The 23,188-nt window shown below is 41.1% G+C and overlaps 1 protein-coding gene across 2 annotated transcripts in view; it reads left to right on the top strand.

Moving 5' to 3' along the window:
- The window catches only part of DENND6B (DENN domain containing 6B), an 83,588-nt gene that overhangs the window by 46,838 nt on the left and 13,562 nt on the right, over window positions 1–23,188 (top strand). For both annotated transcript variants that reach the window (XM_075857582.1, XM_075857580.1), the window contains 9 exons: window positions 736–831; window positions 975–1,069; window positions 2,407–2,472; window positions 4,747–4,811; window positions 5,907–5,996; window positions 6,071–6,124; window positions 8,049–8,158; window positions 8,964–9,066; window positions 22,018–22,092. In XM_075857582.1, coding sequence (XP_075713697.1) covers window positions 736–831; window positions 975–1,069; window positions 2,407–2,472; window positions 4,747–4,811; window positions 5,907–5,996; window positions 6,071–6,124; window positions 8,049–8,158; window positions 8,964–9,066; window positions 22,018–22,092 — 754 coding nt within the window. The remainder of the gene's footprint in view (window positions 1–735; window positions 832–974; window positions 1,070–2,406; window positions 2,473–4,746; window positions 4,812–5,906; window positions 5,997–6,070; window positions 6,125–8,048; window positions 8,159–8,963; window positions 9,067–22,017; window positions 22,093–23,188) is intronic.

The raw sequence follows: 23,188 nt of genomic DNA, 5'->3' as shown, positions 1-23,188 counted from the left end.
TATTTGTTGTCCATAGGCTCCAACCTGTTAAAATAAATCATAAATTGAGTTGTATTTACAGAATGTATTATTTTATTTCAGTCATTGTAAAGGTACTACCTGTAATTTAATAACAATAACAACAATAGACAAATATGACGGATACCTATAGACCCAAACTGACGCTCTTTCGGCACTCTCGGTGATTGTTTACATACACGTAACGTGACCGCTGCAGCCAATCAGAGGGCTCAGCGGAGATGAATCATACAGTATGTCTGGAATAATGCCAGAAATACAACACATGACCGCTAAGCCCTCTGAAATGTCAGAACCTGGATAACCCCTTTAATGAGCGACGCACAAACACTGAGGTCTTAGTTATATGTATAAGAGATATGGCATCGGCTATGATGAAACCATGCAAACTATTATGAATGTATATATTGCTAGAGCATTAAAGGGCAAGTGTCTATCTTATTGCACAGTCCCCAAATCTTCTGCGGCTCCCCATAATCAGCAGTCATTGGTGTGGAAATCCAGTATTCAATGCTTGTATACCCTGCAGCAATGCTCTATTCCATAATAATATATTTTATAAGGCGTTATCTCAACCAGACAACGCCTTTAAGTAACTGAATCAATAGGTAAAACCGACAGCCTGCCTAAACAATACTCAGCATCTGTTGGGTGTTATTTTAGCATTAGAGATTGGTATCGTCCCTTGCTGTATCTTCTTTATTTTTGCATTTACAGGTGTATTTCTCCCTTAAAGTTTTGCTCTGATTTTCGCCCATATTTCACTATCCATGACAGTGAATTCAAAGAATATACAACAAAAACACAAGCCCCGTGAGTAATACTTTATTTTACTTACTTAATGTTCTTGATTCTCAATAAAATGAATAGAAAACACACACTAGCTTAAATGGTCACTGAAAAATAATTATAAAAGATAAACAGCACTGGTTTATTAGTTCTGTTTCAATCTGCAGCCCAAGCTTGTTACTTGGAGTAACCAATCCTTTCTTCATCAAGACCTTACAGCACTGGCCTCATATCCTTCGTGTTGGAGAACCTCGAGTGTCTGGTAAGAAAAAAGCAGTGAAAATAGCATACTGTGGTAGTTAGCATCCTTAGGCTGGGTTCACACGACCTATTTTCAGACGTAAACGAGGCGTATTATGCCTCGTTTTACGTCTGAAAATAGGGCTACAATACGTCGGCAAACATCTACCCATTCATTTGAATGGGTTTGCCGACGTACTGTGCAGACAACCTGTCATTTACGCGTCGTCGTTTGACAGCTGTCAAACGACGACGCGTAAAAATACAGCCTCGGCAAAAGAAGTGCAGGACACTTCTTTCAGACGTAATTTGAGCCGTTCTTCATTGAACTCAATGAAGCACAGCTCAAAATTTACGGCTGTCAGAGAAGCCTCGCAAAATGCGAGGAGGAGCATTTACGACTGAAACGAGGCAGCTGTTTTCTCCTGAAAACAGTCTGTCTTTTCAGCCGTAAATGACAGCTACCGTGTGCACATACCCTTATAGTAAAAATATCATTAGAGGATGTGTCCATATTTCTCTACATGACGTACACCTCCGAGGAAGTAAACGCTTCTAAACAACGCCAGGTTTTACTTTTCTAAAGAAAGAATTATGGGATAACTTAGGGTATGCAAACACAATACTGAGTCATTAGGAACAGCCCCCCCATAGTATCACTAGCAGAACAGGGATAAGCACAATTTTTTCAATGCATGTATGCCCAAAACTGGTGTCAATTAATTTAAAAATTTGCCCATAGTGGGAGATATATCAATATATGATACACAAGGAACAGAGAATCGGAGCAGCACTGTGATTTTATGCCAACAAGGACGGTGCTAAGCTTCAAACCAAGGAGTGACCTCTCCTTATACGATAGACATCAAATAGAGAGAAAGCGAAGAAGCACTCAAAATCAAAATAGTTTTTTTCATCCAATATCCAATGCAACGGGCATTTTCAAGCAATGTGTGTTTAAGAATACATGAGTATATATAGGAGGCAGAGCCTAAGCAATCAGTGTTACACATCAATAAATAACTATACAGCAATATCCATTTTTACAAACATTGTATAGTATACAGTGACATGTGGAAAGAATCCTAATAGTGTTAAAAAGAGTTATAACATGATATACTAGTTTATACATCAATACATCATCAATAACAAATAAAATACAGTGTTTAAAGTTAATTGATCATACACAGTGTCAATTATTAAAATCAAAAAAGCTGTCACTCTTCAATCTGTTCGACATTGAGAACGTTGATAGCTGTGAACGTGGAATACATACGAGTCCTAGTACATTGATTTTTCTTTCTAGATTGGTGAGTGCCAGCTTTTTTGATATACAGTGTAACTTGTTTTCGCCTGTAGGTGATTTGCCAAAACAAGTGAAGTTAAAGAAGATAACCAAGTTGAAGACACTAGACACGAAAACGGGTAAGATTGAATAATTAAAGAGGCTCTGTCACCAGATTTTGCAGCCCCTATCTGCTATTGCAGCAGATAGGCGCTGCAATGTAGATGACAGTAACGTTTTTATTTTTAAAAAAACGAGCATTTTTGGCCAAGTTATGACCATTTTTGTAGTTATGCAAATGAGGCTTGCAAAAGTCCAAGTGGGTGTGTTTAAAAGTAAAAGTTCAAGTGGGCGTGTATTTTGTGCGTACATCGGGGCGTTTTTAATACTTTTACTAGCTGGGCGCTCTGATGAGAAGTATCATCCACTTCTCTTCAGAACGCCCAGCTTCTGGCAGTGCAGATCTGTGACGTCACTCACAGGTCCTGCATCGTGTCTGACACATCGGCACCAGAGGCTACAGTTGATTCTGCAGCAGCCTCGGCGTTAGCAGGTAAGTCAATGTAGCTACTTACCTGCAAACGCTGATGCTGCTGCAGAATCAACTGTAGCCTCAGGTGCCGATGTGTCCTCGCTCGTCTGACACGATGCAGGACCTGTGAGTGACGTCACAGCAGTGATCAGGCAGAAGCTGGGCGTTCTGAAGAGAAGTGGATGATACTTCTCATCAGAGCGCCCAGCTAGTAAAAGTATTAAAAACGCCCCGATGTACGCACATAATACACGCCCACTTGGACTTTTGCAAGCCTCATTTGCATAACTACAAAAATGGTCATAACTTGGCCAAAAATGCTCGTTTTTTAAAAATAAAAACGTTACTGTAATCTACATTGCAGCGCCTATCTGCTGCAATAGCAGATAGGGGTTGCAAAATCTGGTGACAGAGCCTCTTTAAGACTAGTAATTTAACCTCGGTTAACAGGATATTGATACAATTGCATAAGGAAATCACAGTAAATTATGTCATGAACTAAACTGCACTAAATCTTGGTAAAGCTGCAGTCATTTCCAGTAGGCCACAGTCCTCCCAAAAATTGGGACTACAACAAGTGTCTGTCAATATGTAAAATATAAGTAGCAACTATGCTGTTGGTGTGGAGAGTGGTGTACCTAGCTATACTTAAAGAGGCTCTGTCACCAGATTTTGCAACCCCTATCTGCTATTGCAGCAGATCGGCGCTGCAATGTAGATTACAGTAACGTTTTTATTTTTAAAAAACGAGCATTTTTGGCCAAGTTATGACCATTTTCGTATTTATGCAAATGAGGCTTGCAAAAGTACATCTGGGCGTGTTGAAAAGTAAAAGTACAACTGGGCGTGTATTATGTGCGTACATCGGGGCGTGTTTACAACTTTTACTAGCTGGGCGTTCTGATGAGAAGTATCATCCACTTCTCTTCACAACGCCCAGCTTCTGGCAGTGCAGATCTGTGACGTCACTCACAGGTCCTGCATCGTGTCGGCACCAGAGGCTACAGTTGATTCTGCAGCAGCATCAGCATTTGCAGGTAAGTAGCTACATCGACTTACCTGCAAACGCCGATGCTGCTGCAGAATCATCTGTAGCCTCTGGTGCCGACACGATGCAGGACCTGTGAGTGACGTCACAGATCTGCACTGCCAGAAGCTGGGCGTTCTGAAGAGAAGTGGATGGAGGGGTTCAGTGAAAGTGGGTCCCCAGGATCCACCTGTTATCCATCACATCTAAGTTCATAACTTAGATGTGATAGATTATAGGTGGACTCGATGACACTGAACACGTCAGTTCCGCGGACCTGACGGACTCAGGTCTTAGTGAACGATACAGCTGCTCTGTACACAGAATACAGAGCAGCTGTATCTCAAAAAGTAAAAATAATTTTTAATAAAAACTAATTAGAAATGTCACCAAACACTTTGATTGACCTTTTAATTAAAATAAATAAATCACTTTTGAAAGTGTACATAGCCTTTAAAGAGGATCTGTCACTAGTTTACTAATGCCCTATCTCCTAGCTAATCTAGTATGCGCTGCCACACTGATAATGCTAGTGACAATTGTGTCCCATAACGTTTATTATTTTAAAAGTTATGAGCTTTTTTTCTAAATATGTAAATGAGGCTATACTTGACAAATGGGTGTCAACAGCAGGGATTCTCCTGAGGTGGAATTAACCATCAACCTCTGACTCTGTCCTATCAGCATGAAGCTGCTTCACACAGTGTGAGAGACTGAGGCTAAAGGGAAGGGAGATCACTTCAAACAGCCATATATATGTATTCCAGCAAGAAGTAATATTACATTGGAGAGGAAGCAGATTGTTATGCTTTACACAACTGCTATATTTTTGTTTTTGTCTCTTTTTTCCTGTAGGGATGTACACTTCCTACAAAGCATTTCTTCACAAAGACAAGGCCCTTATTAAACAGTTATTAAAGGTAATTCTGAAACATTGGGGTTATATAAAGTACACAAATGGCTATCAAAGTAAACTGATGCTAGGTTTGTAATTATACCTTCTTTTATTATGGTTGACAGCTCTCAACAAACGGATAGATCTGTAATATCTGTCATAGCTCATGAAATAAAACAAAAACCATAACGCCAGTCTGAATAGAGTTGAGCTATTCCATATGGCCTCATCATTTTAAAACTTAGTCTAAATTAATATTGATAACTAAATACTTTACCATGAACAGTATTAACATCTTACAAAGTTTATTCAAATTCTTAGTTTAATTTCTAGTTAACTGCAGCCTTGTTTTCAACAGGGAGATGTTTTGAGGGTCTGAATTTGATCTCAGCTCTTTATTAAGATTGGAGAAATAAAATTCAGACCATGTTTTCCCTGGCTGATTCCAGATTTTGCTATAATGTTCACATACACGCAATGATTTTTCAGACCACCACTCAACGATTGTTGGTTTGAAATGTTGTTGCCAAGAATCCGATGGACATTGAATGGAAACTCCTCCCTGGCGGAGAGCTAAATGCTAGCGGGATTTACATTTACAGACTCTGCCACCGATAACGCTAATTGTTGCAGGGGACGTTCAATCAATTATAAACAATAGTTATATTGTTAATCTTTTCCTACATTTACATTGGCCAATAATTATGATCATGATCGCTCTGTCTGAAATTCATCATCTGTGGATTTAGTAGTGGATTATTGGCTTGTGCTTTCTTTTGTATTTTTCTTCTACTCTTTTTGAAACCAACTTAGATAGGGTCTTGGGGAAATATATATTTCTTGTGAAAACGTTTCCTAGTGTTCAAATCTTAAAGGACAACCCCTGTCCATGGGCCCTACTATCACATATGGATGTCATAGAGGAGGGGCCCCCACTAGGGACGCACCTCAACAAGACTCCTCATTTAAAAAAACATTTAAATAAATTCATATATTGCTAGTTTTGAATACAAAGTGATATAACAACCTGACTCTCATTAACTAGTTTGCATCAATCTTTTAGTCATAGTATGTATGTATGTATTTATTTATATAGAAATATAAAACTTCTCTTTTTCAGGGTCTGCAGAAGAAACTCCCTTCTTCTGCACTCAGTTTATTGCTACAGAAACACATGTTTGATTTAACACAGAGTTTTATCCTTCCCCTGGTAAGAAACATTTACTTTTTCTATGCTATTGTGAGCTTTTACTGTGATGCTTATAATCTCTGGGTTTTTTTCAGGAGCGTTACATGGGTAGCCTAATGCCACATCATAGCGCCATTACCCCCTGGAAGGTAGGTCACTCAACTTTTTATTACTTATTGTACTAACCAATAGAGTGCTTCACTTGTTTTTAGTCTGGCAATCACGCAGTTTAATCCCATCTCAGCCTTTTTTGTTTTCTTTGCCCAGCTTTAACCTACAATGAAGATGAAACCTATTGGTCGACTCAAATCCACTTTATATTTTAATTTATGATTTTTCTCGCTTCTGTTGTTCTCTCCACGTTCCCTGGATGCAAACAAGTTGTAGGCGGTACGCTCTCCCTAGTGTCACTTGTCAAGAATGCTGTAACAGGTTGCAGCGGTATAGAACGTCTCCAGCAGGGGCGTAACTAGCAAAGACCGGGCCCCATAGCAAACTTTTGACTCGGCCCCCCTCCCCTGGGTGCCACGCACAGCCCACCTTGTAGATAGTGTCACCTTTCCCCCTGTAGATAGTTCTCTCCTCCCCACTTGTAGACAGTGCCATACAGTGCCCCTTATAGATAATGCCCCCACCTTCCCCTTGTGGACAGTACCATACAGCCCCCCTGTAGATAATGCCCCTGTAGATCGTGCCCCCCACCTCCCCTTGTAGAAAGTGCCATACAACTGCCCCCTTGTAGATAGTTCCCCCACCTCCCCCTTGTAGATAGTGCCCCCACCTCCCCCTTGTAGATAGTGCCATACAGCTACCCTGTAGATAGTGCCCCCACCTCCCCCTTGAAGATAGCACCCCCAAACAAATAAAAAATGATACTCACCTAGGCCCTGTTCCCGCGACGAACGGAGCTTCTCCAAAGCATCCTCAACGCCGACAAGATCCTTGCATTGGCCAGCGTTGAATAAAAATGATTTAACAGTAAAAAAAAACATATACATATTGGGTATCCCCATACTCATAATAACCGGTAAAATAAAAGTTAGATTGTGGATCATGTTAAACAGAATTGCATTTTTCATGCATTCCTCCATTCTAAAAAATGAAAATAAATGGAACATTAACTTATATGTACCCCAAAATAATTTCTAAAAAAAAAATGTGCAACTTGTTATGCACAAAACAAAGCCTCAAACATCTTCATAGACATAAAAAGTAAAAAGTTATGGGTGACAGAACGTGGTGAGGCAAAAACAGAAAAATTCCCGTGGGCCTCAAGGCCAATATTGTCTCGGTCCGGGGTTAATCTTCCGTTTTTGTCGGTGTATGCTAAACAGGAAACACTTAGCACAAGATTAACTAACCTCCTCCAATCAGTTTTTATCTTCCCTAAGTGATCCATTCTGAATTTCAATGATCATGTTGTATGGTTTTGTAGCATATAATATAGTATTAGGCCCCCTGCACACACTGCAGATTTTGTTGCAGATATTTCTGGACTTAAAATCTGTTCCAATTATGTGATTGTGTTTGTTCCTGCAGCAATCACAGCATCTGTAGCTTGTGCAGGGGGCTTTAAAGGTAATCTGTCAGCAGTTTTGAGGCCTGTTGAGAAAGCCGCTGACAGGGTGATATAGGGGAGGTGGAGGGAATTTTAAACTTACCTCTTTTCAAAGTCATTCAAATTGCATGACCGAGAAACCAACCTTTGATTCCCCCATGTCGGTGGTCGCAAATTCCACTCACTGCTCTGAATGATGGCTGTAGCAGCCAATCAGTAGACCGCTAGAGCTGTCACTTAGAGCTGACGGGCGGGCTTGTAGCATGTATTGCAGAAGCACTTACACATCAAGTCCTGCCTCAGTGGCACTTGCGATCGACTTGCTGGGGGTATTAAACATAAATGTCTCAGTCATGCAGCTTGCACGACTGAGAATAAAGGTACGTTTAAAATGCCCTCCCCCTTCCGTTTCTCGCACCGTCAGCAGTTTTGAGACCTCAAAACTGCTGACAGGTTACCTTTAACATAATCAGAAGCTATGTTTCACATATAAAAATGTGTCTCTGTATGCACAGAATCCCCCGCAAGTACGGCCATTCCAGCAAGAAGAGCTAATGAAGATGTTAGAGCATACAGGTCCACAGTACAGCTCTGCTATAAAGGGGGACTGGATTGGACTGTACAGGTGAGCCAGGCAGATTCAAAGATACAGCAAGGAATGCAATTGTTTTTAGTAGTGTATACTGTGGTGAGCAAGACAGATCGAGATCTTCTTGAACATTATAAGTAATGTCTATGGAATCCAGTCTAGCCTAAAATACACACTAGTCTATATGCCACTGAGCCTCATCATTTCCACCTCAATACCGAATGGGAGCCAAAAAACGGTGTTTAGAGTTAAAAGTGTTACTTTCATATTAAAAAATCTTTTGACTTCACAGAAACATATCAGAAGTTGTGATCCGTGGGCATCCAATCGTTAATACCCCCCACGGCTAGAACAATGGTCTTACGGCACTCCACTGAATACTTTGCTTGGCTCTCCTCAGAGAGCGGAGTATGAGCCATAGACTGTGCCCATACTCTGCTCTAAAAGGCAGGCCAATGGGGCACATTGCTCAGCAGAGGGTTGCAGCCCTTTGTCCAAGAGGAATACATGCAAAGAAGTGCAAAGATATAATTCCCATTATGTGGTCCATGGAATAAATGGTTGATGAGGACATGTCAATTCTTGTGTGCCCCTTTCCCATCATATAATCATTATAAATGTAATCATTAAGAGACCCACTGGAAAATAATTATTATTAATAGTCACATCCTCTGAGTAACGTAAGATGATATGTAGCTGGTCTGATGTATGTGTGTTTAAACTGGATACTAAACTCTAGCCACTATGTGGCTGTTAATAGGCCAAGGTGGGTAATTTATTCTAGTAGGATTGTGTACTGCTTGACTTCTCTTTGTCTCCTATGACTCCATGATTATTATAGACGTTTCCTAAAGTCTCCCCATTTTGATGGCTGGTATCGGCAGAAGCAGAAAGAGATGAGAGAAAGGCTTGAAACCGCACACCTCAAAGTCATCTGTGAAGCAGTGAGTCTTACTAAAAACATTTGGGCATATATGTTTGAACTCTGGAGATCCTGCACATACATGGAAAGTGTCATAAATGTAGAGTATTTCTGCCAACTAAGCACCTTTTTATCAGAATGGCTGGAATACACTTCTGTATTAAATTGTGTAGAGGCAGAACAGTTTATCAAAAACTAGATTTTTTTGGTGTTTACTTTGGTGACTAGTCATTACATAGCTATATACCTGACCCGACCAAAAGATAATGAGTCACAATAATAATCAATTTTCAATTTTTTTCATTACCAATTAGCAACCGTTCACATGGGGATATTTTGTTTTTTTTTTCAGATAAGTTCATCCCTTACAATAAATCATACCATCTTAATGCAATTTTTGTACACATTATGTTAAATCAAGAGGCATTGTGATAACACTATAATTTACTTACTGCAGCCCAGTCACTAGTCATTGTTTCTAGAAGCTTGCTAGTTCATATTAATCTTGCCACTCCTTCATCCTTCTGTTAGTAAACTCTTATAAACTGGTTGAATCAGTGCTGAGGCTGCTGTAATCACAGGACTTTATTAACTAGAAAGTTGGCCCTACAGTTACACGAACAGCTTGTAATTCCCTGTTTGGGGAAGACATTTAAGCTATTTTAGCTATATCTCTAGCTCTCTAACTAATTGCTCCTGTAGCTGACATCATCAGGGAGGACATAAAGGGCTGAAGTATTTAAAGTCTCTTCCTACGTTACATTCTCTGCCTTCTGGTCAGACAACTGGACCCTATTAAACTATTGTCACTGGGTATATGGTGTCCCACTAGCCAAAATAAATCAAAGCTTTTATTCAGTATACATTCAAAATTATAAACACAGTCCTACTAGGGCTGTCTACTCAGGGACTGTTAAACAAAATAGTAAGGATGCACTCCAAATCGTTGGTGCTATAGAGGTTCGGGTTGTACCCCACTAATAGAATTATAGAAAAACCTGTAAGCACTCTAGAAACAAATGATTTTGTTGATTCCAAGGAAAGATAATTTATTTTTCATTCAATCCACCTGGTTCAGTATATGTACAGAACAGAAAAGATTTTTATATTAAATGCAAGCGATAAATAGACGTTTCGGCCTAACCAAGGCCTTTCTCACATTCGCTGTAAGATAGAAACAAAAAATGCAAAACATATATCAATTTATATTGGACTAAGCAAAATACCAATATATATACATAAATACAAACATTCAAAATACAAAAGTCGTCCTATAAGAGAAATTAATGATCTACATGGTACTCTGTATAAGCAGTGAGATATATGCCATAAATTTGACCATTATAATGATAGTCTAATACATATAGAGATATGACTCCTTCACATAAAATATATATAGGTGTACGAATGGGATATGACCCAAAGAACATGCAACTATAGAAGTTATAATACATAACATAAATATGGTAGAGGCATCAAATAGGAGGGGTATTGTAGAAATACCTCTCTAGACCATACCATAAAATACCGGTATGGAAATCAGTGGTGGATAGGAATAAAGTTATAAGAGAAGAAATTTAAATAGATGAATGTATAAAATAGATGATAGGTAGAAGATAAGAGAATGAACTGTATCAAGATACTCAGGGACTGTCACATCCAACTAAGAGTTATTTACACATTTAATCTGGGATTTAGGTGTGGCTCATCAATCCATCTCTGTGCCCCTTCAGTCATTTCAATTACACAGATACACTATTTCAGAGCCCTGATCTTTTACCCTTTATGCAACACAAGTCAGGGATACTGCTCAGAAAAGGGCACCCCAAGTCTATTCCTCAACTACTTTTGTATTCAACACAACCTCTCCAATGCATTTCGCTCTAACCAGATCTTTAGGGAGAGTTAGGTCGGGTGCGTACGACATGCAGGTTATGACAGTGGCCCTCTGCATGTAAATAAAGCTAATAAACTGCATAGAGCACTCATTTGTTAATGATATTTCAGGAACTTGAGCTTACACAATGAGGTACATATCTTAAGCATTTTTTTTTTTTCAAATGCAACATTTTTATTTAGTAGCAAACAGTTTGTTTACAGAATACATATAAAGTAAGAGTCAGGGATATATAATAAAGAATAAAAGACTCAATGAACAGACGTGCTTCCTTGGTGATTCTTATATAAAGACAAACCAACATATCAATAAAAAATAATGAAATGACGTGGAGTAGGTTGTAAATGCAGGGATCTTCCAATTCTACCGAGGTTGAGTAAGAGTTTAGTGTACAAGTAGCCGCTGGAGCAGGAAAAAAACTTTGAGGAAAGACAATAAAGGAAACAATGAGGTAGTGGGAGGAAGGGTATGGGGAACCTGGACTCCAAATTGTGACATCAATATAGAGAAAAGGCAGATGGTCATCTATTAGGTGCAGATCTATCAGGTTTGGAGAGTATCGTTGCCAGGGGCCGAACACTTTAAGAGAGACCGGGATAGGGGGAATAGTATCCCCAGATAGTAATGTTTAGTTTGGTGTTGAAAACATCAGCTCACCAATGTATGATATGAGGAAGACAAAAGGAAAGTGTTCCAGTGGAGCCAAGTATTTATGTAATGGGTGGTTGCTTCTTGTATTTGGACAATGAGATCCTCCATCCTCTGCACCAACGCAACCTCCTGGAACCAGTCGTCCAAGGTGGGAGGATCTATTGATTTCGTGGAATGACCGATTTTGCTGCTTGTAATAAATGCCTAGTGAGGGATCGTTTATATTTGGATATGGTCAGGGAAAACATAAATAATAGCGTCACCTCAGGGGAGTCAGGGACCAATACTCCAGTGGTTTCATGGATCACTTTAATCACTGCATTCCAAAAGGACCTCAGTAAAGAACAGCTCCACCATATGTGGGTCATGGAGCCGCTAGAAGCGCCACACTGCCAGCAATTGTCAGAGAATGAGGGGTACTATTTATGGAGGGAGGTTGGAACACGGTACCATCGAGACACTATTTTAAAACTGGTTTCTTGAGCACGGGTGGCCATAGAAGTCTTGTGGGAGAAGTAGAAGTGTCAGGTCCGTATTTCACACCGAATAACCACCTCTGTAAATTGAAAGCTGAAGGCATGCCTGGAGAGAAGTACACCACACAGATGTTTGGTACAGCTTCCCTCTCTGTCAGGAGGAAGACTGAAAAAAAACTTTTTATTCAGAACAAAGAAACACAGAAAGAGACACATGCCTCCTCCCCAGAGATGTGGGAGTGCCCACGCCCCCACCAGTTTCTCAGACTCACTCTTCTTGCATTCCAGGGGGCGGTGTCTTCCATAGGTGTGTCCGACATGAACAAAGAACTTGTTGCTTCTATTGTGTTTTGTTAAATTGTTTCACTCACATTCCCCAGCTTTGCAGTATGGGGGGAGCTGTTGCGATTGTTAGGTGAGAAGTAGATGGTAGAGTGTGCAGATAGTATACGTGGGAGTGGTGCACAGTCGTTTAAAGGCAGTTAATATTCGGTGGAGGTTGGCATGTCATTTCGAAGCAATGTAGAGCTGGTTATATTTGTACAGATGTCGGGCGGATGGAGTAATATTTGAAAGTATCGATGATAATGGGAGTAAAGAGGAGTCAGAAAGGACATGTGTAAAATGTAGAGGTTGTTGGAGAGAGCTGCTGAGAAATGAATAGTGGGTTTGACCAGAGGGAATATCCGGATGTCAGTATTTGGGGTTAATGGGCCTAAAGCATCTATGAGGGATCCAGCAGTCCCCGCTGAGCATATCGCTGTAAGGCCTCATGCACATGACCGTAGCTATGTGCATGGCTGTGATTTCCAGGTCGGCCGGCCACGGAGTGACAGCCGCGAGCCGCACACGCAAATCGCGGGCCGTGCACATGGCCGCAGGCCATTATTTTCAATGAGCCCGGACCTCAGAACACGGCCGTAATAAGGCTTGCCCGTTCTTTCTACGGTCCGGGCTCCGGGGCCATGCACGGACCGTGAAAACCACGGTCATGTGCATGGCCCCATAGGAATGAATGGGGCCGTAATTCTCCCGTGGATTTTCGGGGGAATTGTGGCCGCAAAAGCATGTTCGTGTGCATGGGGCCTAAGGGTTTGTGAAACAGTGAAGGAAATTTGAAATGTACCTCTTTTGGGTGGGAACTGTGTCCAAGGGAGAGTGTAAAGAGCATTTGGGCAAATGTCTTGAGCTAGGCGTATGCATAATTTAGAGTGGCGGTTGTGGAAGAGGTCAAGGATGGGTGCATGGGTTGCTGCTAAATAATAAAACGGCAATCCGGCAGACCTACCCCATCCGCATCTTTAGAGCGAGTAAGTACAACCCTATTTATCCAAGGGCGACCTGAGGACCAAATAAAAGATCCAAAGCTTCTGTGAATGCGGAAGCCAAAAGGAGGAAGGGATGAAGACGCGGATTGTCTGCAGGAGGTATAATAATCTAGGAAGTAGTGTCATTTTTAAAATGTTTATCCTCCCAAACCAAGAAAACTCCAGATTATTCCAGGTGCTCAGGTCCCTTTGGAAGGTGACTAATAGAGGAAGGAAGTTAGTGGTATATAGTTGGGAGAGATCGGCCATAATTTGTATTCCTAGGTAGGTTATGCCCGTGGAGGGCCACGCGAATGTTGGTTTTGAGGGTGGAGACCAATGGGTTTGGGAGTGAAAGATTGAGACCTTCCGATTTGGCGAGGTTAATTTTAAAGTTATACAAAAAACACAAGCAATCACAGCACTGGATATATTAAATAAATGAGTGCAGGCCTCAACAGGACTTGAACCAAAGTCCCCCTGTGAAATCCAAAAGGGAGACAAGGCAGCACATCCAAAATATAAGGGAACTTTATTCAACCATACGTGCGACGTTTCAGCCCAACGGAAACGTCGCACGTATGGGTGAATAAAGTTCCTTTATATTTTGGATCTGCTGCCTGGTCTCTCTTTTTAATTTTAAAGTTTGATCATGTTCCAAAGCGTGACAACTCTGACATGAGGGAAACCATCAGAGAATGCTGAGCATTTGTATTTTATTCCTCCTATGAGAATGCCCTGAATGTCCGGGTTGCATCGAATGGAAGTCATGAGATGTTCCATGACAAGTACATATAGGAGAGTGAAGAGGGGTGAACCTTGCCTAGTTGCATTGTGTATGGTAAAGGGTTCTGAAAGAGAGCTATTCATTTTAAGTTGGGCAGAAGGACATTGATAAAGGGCTAAGATTTTTGCAGTAAAGGAGGGGCCTAGTCCTATATGTTGGAGAGTGGTGCGGAGAGCGGGCCAGGAGATTCTGTCAAATGCCTTTTTGGCGTCTACTGAAAGGATCATGAGAGGGATATGGTGGGATTGGGCGTGTTGGATGATGTCTAGGGACTTGTGCTTGTCCAGGGCTGCTCCCCACCGGGAGATCTTGCATGACAGTAAGGATCTCTGGAGTGGAAAATTCTTCTTCCATATCTGTTATATTTTCTGAGTATAGACAGGGAAATGGAGAGGGGGGATAGTCCTGAACTCTGGATGGCGGTGGAGAATATCAAGATCAGAGTAGAAACTGTGAAACTGTTTAGCAATTTCTGGTGTGGTGTGGGCTAACAGGCCCGTTGTGAACTTAATACTGGGAATGTGAGATTGAGAAATCTGGCCTCTCATTGCCTTTGCCAACATGCGCCCACTTTTATTGCCATATTCGTAGAATTTACTACGGCAAACCTGTAAAGTACGTTTATGGGGGGCGTGGCCAACTAGCGACATGAGCAGTCGCACTTAGAAGGGGCTCCCGCATCTATACTTATTTTGTAGTTATCCTGCACATATCCTGAGGCCATTTACATCGCCAGTGTGGGCTTACAGCTTGAGCACCGGAGGGTGATTATTATGGGACCGACAAAGCAGTCCTCTGCAGCGGAGAAACTTAGAGGGTATGCGAGGGACAGATCCCAATATGACACCCAAGCCTCCCAAACACCGCGCAAACTGCCGCATGGTCATTCCTCATCTAGCACTCAGGAGGAGTCTGAGACGGAGGATGAACTTACCCTGAAACAGGTGTATGAACTGTTCTTGCAGGCAATCACGTCCTCCACTACTTCCTTGACTGGGAAGATTGACGAGGGGAGAGTGGACCTCAGCCTGCTCTGCCATGACGTGCAGTGTCTTAGAGAGAGGGTGAAGGAGACAGAACATCGCATCTCCTCCCTGGAGGATGGAGCTGCACCCTTGCTGGATCGTCTGTCGACTATTGGGAGGTCATTGGAGCTGTGGAGACAGAAATGTGACGATCTTGAAAATCGTTCTCAACGGAACAATGTGTTCATAATTGGTATGCCTGAGAGGGCTGAAGGCTCTTCTCCAGTGAATTTCATTGAGCAATGGCTCCGATCCACCTTTACAGATGCCTCCTTCTCTTCGGCGTTCGCCATGGAAAGGGCACATCGTGTGCTAGCTAGACCACCACAACCGGGAATGCACTCGGTATTTCCCTCTTTCCGGACTTTTCGGCAGAGTTGCAAAAACGGGCCACGTTTATATTGGTGAAAAAGTGTCTGAGGGATTTGAATATACCTTATTCTATGGCATATCCGGCGAGGCTTCGGATCCCAGATGGAGAGAAAGCGGTATTCTTCGTGGATCCTGGTGAGGCTGAGGATTGGACTAGACTACGCCCGAGAGGTCCGCCCTAAAGGCTTTTTTGTGGGATTTGGAATTGTTCTCCTCGTCATGCCTGCAGCCCTGTTGGATGTTGCATGGTGACTATATCTTTATCCTGCATTACGGGGAATGTCTGTACTTCTTCTGGTCGGTTGGACTTAGGATATCACTTTACTATCTCCGGGACTGTATCCTTTTCTCACCTACACTGGAGGTTTTTTGGCCTACTTTTAAGTTAGCGGGAGCTACATGAATGTTTGAAGAACTATCTGTGTAGAGCATTTTATGCTTGTTTTTCTTGTATGCACAGGTACCCCGTAACCTTAAGCCACGAAGTTTATATATTTCACTCTTGTAATATGCATTGGTTGAGTTATATGTATATGCAGATTTTGAGATGGAATTTGCTCTTAAGTTGGCCTGACATAGGCCTTGTTACTTTGTATGTTTTAAAGCTTTACATTGCACGTGTATATATGTCCTGTATTCTTCATGATATTTGTGTTTATGTCTGCCCTTTCTCTATACAGATGTATACTTCATATGATTGTACACTATTACTCCTATTATTACGACCTTAAAATCACATATACGTAGATTTGGTCCTTGCATTCTGTGTCTCCAGGAGACTCATTTAACGCCAGATACTGTTGGTAGATTGCAGAAGTCATGGGTTCAGTGGGCCCGGCCCTCATCGCACACCTCATACTCCCGTGGGGTGTCGATTCTGGTGCACCGCTCGGTCCGATGGGAGGTGTCCAGGTCTGTCTTAGATAACGAGGGTAGATACATCTTTGTACATGCTTATATTAACTGTATTCCTTATGTGAATCTTGGGGTTTACCCGGCTAATATAGCAGTTTTACAACTTGCTGTAAATTTTGTGTCTAATTATCCTGATGCTAAAATTTTATGTATGGGAGACTATAACATGCTCTTGGATCAGACTCTTGATAATTTTCACCGGTCGGGGGGGGGGGGTGCCACGGTGTCGATGATTCCTACTTCTCTACATAGACTGACATCTGAGCTGGGTTGGGTGGAGCTATGGAGGGCTAGACACCCTAGTGTAGAGGAATATTCCTGTTTTACCCCTTCCAGGGGTACTTTGTCCAGAATAGACTACATGTTTGTGTCCCCCTTGGTGGTTCCCATGACCACTAGTATTGATTATGCTCCTCGGGGAGTTTCGGATCACGCTTCTTTACAGGTCGAGCTACAGCTATTTGATAGAACTGTCAGTAAAGTAAATTGGAGAATACCTTCATTTTGGATCTCGCTGATTGGATCCAATGACCGTATTCTGGACCAACTGGATCAATTTCTTGCGATTCATCAATCCGAAAGGAATACACTGCTAAAATGGGACACATTAAAGGCCTACTTGAGGGGCTGTTTGAAATCTACTAATGTGATTGGCGCTGTAATGTAGATTACAGCAGTGTTTTTTATTTAGAAAAATTATAATTTTTTTACACTTCTCCCCATTCATTTACACAGCACATAGTAATCTTACTAGATCACTATGTGCAGCCACATACACACACATTAACGTTACTCAAGTGTCCTGACAGTGAATATACATTACCTCCAGGACGTGATGTCTATTCAAAATCCTGACACTTCGGTAACATTTGTGTCAGATTTACAGCAAGGCAAGCGTAATCTCGTTTTAAATGACAGCTTTCAGCGTAAATCTCACACAAACGTTAGTGAAGTGTCAGGATTCTGAATAGACATCACGTCCTGGCTGGAGGTAATGTATATTCACTGTCAGGACACTTGAGAAACGTTAATGTGTGTATATGTGGCTGCACATATTGATCTAGTAAGATTACTATGTGCTGTGTAAATGAATGGGGAGAAGTTTATGACGCTGATTGGTCAGCGCCATGCACTTCTCTCCACAACGCCCACTTGGTCAAAAGGTAAAACACGCCCAGTTGTCCATTAAGAAACTCATTAGCATAAAGCTAAAATAGGTCATAACTCCATCAAAAATGATAGTTTTTCTAAATAAAAAACACTGCTGTAATCTACAGGGTGGGCCATTTATATGGATACACCTAAATAAAATGGGAATGGTTGGTGATATTAACTTCCTGTTTGTGGCACATTAGTATATGGGAGGGGGGAAACTTTTCAAGCTGGGTGTTGACCATGGTGGCCATTTTGAAGTCGGCCATTTTGTATCCAACTTTAGTTTTTTCAATGGGAAGAGGGTCATGTGACACATCAAACTTATCGAGAATTTCACAAGAAAAACAATGGTGTGCTTGGTTTTAACGTTACTTTATTCTTTCATGAGTTATTTACACGTTTCTGACCACTTATAAAATGTGTTCAAAGTGCTGCCCATTGTGTTGGATTGTCAATGCAACCCTCTTCTCCCACTCTTCACACACTGATAGCAACACCGCAGAAGAAATGCTAGCACAGGCTTCCAGTATCCGTAGTTTCAGTTGCTGCACATCTCGTATCTTCACAGCATAGACAATTGCCTTCAGATGACCCCAAAGATAAAAGTCTAAGGGGGTCAGATCGGGAGGCATTTCTTCTGCGGTGTTGCTATCAGTGTGTGAAGAGTGGGAGAAGAGGGTTGCATTGACAATCCAACACAATGGGCAGCACTTTGAACACATTTTATAAGTGGTCATAAACTTGTAAATAACTCATGAAAGAATAAAGTAACGTTAAAACCAAGCACACCATTGTTTTTCTTGTGAAATTCTCGATAAATTTGATGTGTCACATGACCCTCTTCCCATTGAAAAAACTAAAGTTGAAGACAAAATGGCCGACTTCAAAATGTCCGCCATGGTCAACACCCAGCTTGAAAAGTTTCCCCCCTCCCATATACGAATGTGCCACAAACAGGAAGTTAATATCACCAACCATTCCCATTTTATTTAGGTGTATCCATATAAATGGCCCACCCTGTACATTACAGTGCCGATCACATTATGTACAAGATAGGGCACTTAAAGAGGCTCTGTCGCCACATTATAAGAAAGAGTCGCATCGGGTTGAACATGCATTAGCTAAGTCCTGTCAGAGTTTAGAAACTGCCTTTTTGTCAGATCCTACTGAGGCCAGGAGGGAGGCATGGATGTTGGAGGGTAGGAATTATTTGATTCATTTACAAGAGAAGAGTGATAGGAAGATGTTTTTTCTCAAGCAGAATGCATTCGAACTAGGTAATCAATCCAATAAATAGTTGGCTAGTCTGGTTCATAGATCTCAGTCTTCGCCAGCTATTCTTCAGATTTTGCAGGAGGATGGTGGGGTGCTACACGATGCTGCGCAGATCATAGAGAGGTTCTATAGATACTATGCTGACTTGTATACTTCCCGTAGTGCCTACTCTGAACAGGATTTAGGGAGCTATTTGGATGATTTGACATTTCTTGTACTGTCTGAGGCGGATGCAGATGTTCTGGATAGGGACATTACATTGGAAGAGATTCTGTGAGCTATTAAGGATATGTCGGGTGGGAAAATGCCTGGACCCGATGGTATCCCGTTGGAGGTATATAGCAAATATGTGGGTGTAATTGATCCTGAATTACAGATGTATAGTACAGCCTTTGCGGGAGGTTATCTTCCAACCTCTCTGTATGAAGCCACGACTATTGTGTTATTGGAGCCAGACAAGGATCCTAAAGAATGTGGATCTTATAGACCCATCTCTTTACTTAATGTTGACTATAAGGTTTTGGAAAAGATTCTTGCACGAAGACTTAATGCTGTTATCTCCTCCCTGATTCATGGGGATCAAACGGGATTTATTCCTGGAAAATCTACTTCTGAAAATATTCGGAGGGTCCAGGCAGTTTCCCAGGTGGGCGTCCATGGGGGTGGGGGAGAAGTGGGCCTTGACCTCGCTCGATGCTGCCAAGGCATTCGATACTGTGGAGCGGTTGTACTTACATAGGGTCCTTTCGAGATTTGGTTTTGGCCCGGGATTTATTAAATGGGTGGGTATTTTGTACCGTAATCTGAAAGCGAATATGTTGGTTAATGGGATGGGATCCTCCTTTTCTGAATTGGGTAGGGGGACCAGACAGGGTTTCCCCTTGTCCCCTCTGTTATTTGCATTGGCTATAGAATCACTGGCGCTGAGAATTTGTCAAGATAGCGAATATCAGGATATACAGATGGGTCTAAGAGAAAGTCGGATAGGGCTATATGTGGATGATATGATTCTTTTTATGTCAGACGTTGACCACACGCTCCCTAGAGATATTGAGTTGGTGACTAGGTTTTGGACCTTCTCTTTTGATTAATTGGTCCAAGTCAGCGTTGATACCGTTGTGGAAGGTGACATGGCCGGAGGTGTACTTTAATTTGCCGGTAGTAGAACTGTTCAAGTACTTAGGGGTATAGATTACACAGCATCCGAGAATCTTACATTCTAAAAATATATATCCATTGGAGGACTTGTTTAGGGATAAATTCAGGGCATGGTGTACCCTCCCCTAGTTAGTGGCTGGTAGGGTGAAGTTAATTAAAATGGTCATTTTGCCAAAGGGCTTGCATGCCTTGGAACATACTAATAGCCCCGTCCCTAAGACATTTTTTACCACTCTTAACTCTTTGATGTCCTCCTTTATATGGGGTAAAGACAGGAAGAAGTTGGCCCTGGCAGTTTTGCAGCGTCCCAAAGTTGAGGGGGGTTTAGCACTACCAGATATTTTTCCTGTATTTTTTAGGAGGCCAATTGAGATATCTGGCTACATGGATGTCTGTAACTAAGTTTCTGCCATTTTCTGAATATATTTTGGGAGAGGTAGTGGAATCGGGGGATTTGTGGTCAATTCTGGAACAACCCATATTGTTTAGGGGGAGATTGTTCCTGCTTCAAAGATTAGCATGTCAAGTATGGAAGATAGCTAAGGAATTTGATAGGATTGTAGATGCTCCTGAGGAGACCCCTCTTTGGGATAACCCCATGTTCCCCCAGTTACAGCAATTGGATGGTGTAGATGTTTGGAAATCCCACAATGAACTTACTTTGCATGACATTTACAAGGATGGGATACTTCTATCATTTACACAAATGCAGGAACATTATGGTATAGACAGGGTGTACTTCTATCGTTCTTTGCAACTCCGGCATGCGCTTGCTTCCCAATTTCAGGGGGGTAGCCCCGGTTTATCCAAATTTCCTCTGATTGGGATTTTGCGAACGCAGGGACCCAAGGGTCTTATCTCGGCACTATATACTTACCAATATACTTTCCTGCACGAAGGTGAAATCTCAGAATCTTTCGGCTGAAGCAGCCTGGCAAGTGGCCATTCCATCCATGTCCGTGGAGGACTGGGCGGAAGCTCTGGAATCCCATATATATGTTACCCCTTCAGTGAATAATAGGTTGACTCAATTGTATAGAGTTCATCAGTGCTATCTTACCCCAATCAGGCTTAATAGGATGGGTCGTTTACCACACACTGAGTGTCATAGGTGTCATACGCCGGATGCTAACTTTATGCATCTCATGTGGGACTGTTCTTGTATTAGTTCCTTCTGGGGGGAGGTGGCATCAATGTTGAGCCGGATTGTTTCGTCTGAGATACCGGTCACTCCGGCAGTTTGCCTGCTCTGGGACTTTTACCTCAGGAACGTTGGTCCCACTATGACAGAATTTTTCTGAGAAAGTCCTTATTTCTGGCCAGGAAAGCAGTTGCCATATGTTGGATGGCTGATAGGCCTCCTTCTTTGAAGCAATGGAAATCATTAGTTAATAATATTATACCCTATGAGAAGGTGGTGTATCGTAATAGGAAATGTATATGGAAGTTTGATAAGATTTGGGGCTTGTGGGTCTCCTCGCCATTGACACTAAGCTCGATAAATTTAATATGTTCTTTTATTGCTGATTTAGTGGTTTCCAGTGGATAAGTAATATGTGAAGAGTTTCTGTCTAGCTCTATGGTTCATTGTATGGTATGAGGATGGAGGGGCGGGCAAGATGAGTGGTTTATTGTGAATACTTTTTGGTATCATTTTACTTGTACATCTCTTATTACTTGCATTTTTTTTTTTTTTTTTGTATAATGACATTTATTGTGTTGTGTATACTCGTGTATAAGCTTTGAGTTCAATAAAACGAGTTTAAAAAAAGTACGTTTATAGGCAGAGTCTAAGAGACGTCTGGCCTCCCTAATCGGTTTTTAGTAGATCATTGGAGGTACACTTTAATTAGTGCTTTATATAAACAACAGGTAGTTGATAGATTAGGATACAAACAAAAATGTATATAACATGTTTATGTGACCGATGTATTTGCTTTGTGTGTTTACCACAGAATATAGCGGCATGGATAAAGAATAAATCTGAGGTGGAGATTGTGGATTTGGTACTGAAACTGAGAGACAAATTGGTAATGTATCTAAATTTGATATATCAGTTTTCACGTGTTCAACATTATTTTTTTAATCGCATATCTTACTATTACAATCACTGCAGCTCGTTATGCCTATAACATGGAAATGCTCTTTGTTGTGAGTTTATCACATTTTCATAATTTGTTTTAGTCCAGTAACAACATCTTATTTCAGAAACACTGATGATATTTGTAATAAAACTAAGATATTGCACTGCCTACTTATAAATAACAAAACCCTGTAAGTGTGGTCTTTAGAACTGCCCTTCCAGTTTGCATCTAGCTTTGTGTACACATCTCAGAATGCAAATGAAAAGGAATAGCGGCCCTTTGAATTCCAACCGAACAAGCGTTTTGGATCACCTCGTATTTGAAATGAATATAAATATATATATATAAATATAATAAGATACTAGAAAGTATTCTACATACATATATATATATATATATATATATATATAAATAAATAATCACACTACTCCCAAATGAATTGAATGTAGGTATTTATTCACGCATGTTCAGCAATGTTTCTCGAAAAAAGCCCTAGTAAGATCTGAACATGAGTGAATAAAGCCTTATATTCACTTTATTTTGGGAGTGCTGCGATTTTTTCATTTTTGTTTTGTGAAGGACCTATGATCAAGGGCCAGTTCGCTGGCACCCTGTTTGTACATTTTTCTGCTTTTTTAAGTTTATATATTTAAAAAAATTCAAAAGATGTAAATATCCAAATTCAGTTGAAATATTATTTGTGTTAGAATTCAATATGTTTTAATTACATTGGTTAAAGGGCCTGTATAAGGCCTTGTACACATCATGTTTTTACCCTACGTTTAGGGTATACGTTGGGAAAGCAACCCGTCATACACGCTAAATGTGTCCATAGAGCTCCATTAGCCTGACGGAGGACAAAAGTTTATCCTTTTTCTCCTCCGTTTGGCTGGTATACAGAAGTATATATTTTCTTTTGACTGTTTGAATAATGTAGTAGACTACAATATTCCATCCCGCAAAGAATGTAAACTGCGTGGTATATGTTTTTTTTTTAACATGGGAGCCTATGGGTGACGTATGTGTCATGGTCGTGGAGAAT

Source organism: Rhinoderma darwinii, chromosome 3 (assembly GCF_050947455.1).
Source record: "Rhinoderma darwinii isolate aRhiDar2 chromosome 3, aRhiDar2.hap1, whole genome shotgun sequence".
Classification (NCBI taxonomy): Eukaryota; Metazoa; Chordata; class Amphibia; order Anura; family Rhinodermatidae; genus Rhinoderma; species Rhinoderma darwinii.
The sequence above is the reverse complement of the archived record's forward strand: the minus strand, read 5'-3'. Positions and strand labels throughout refer to the sequence as shown.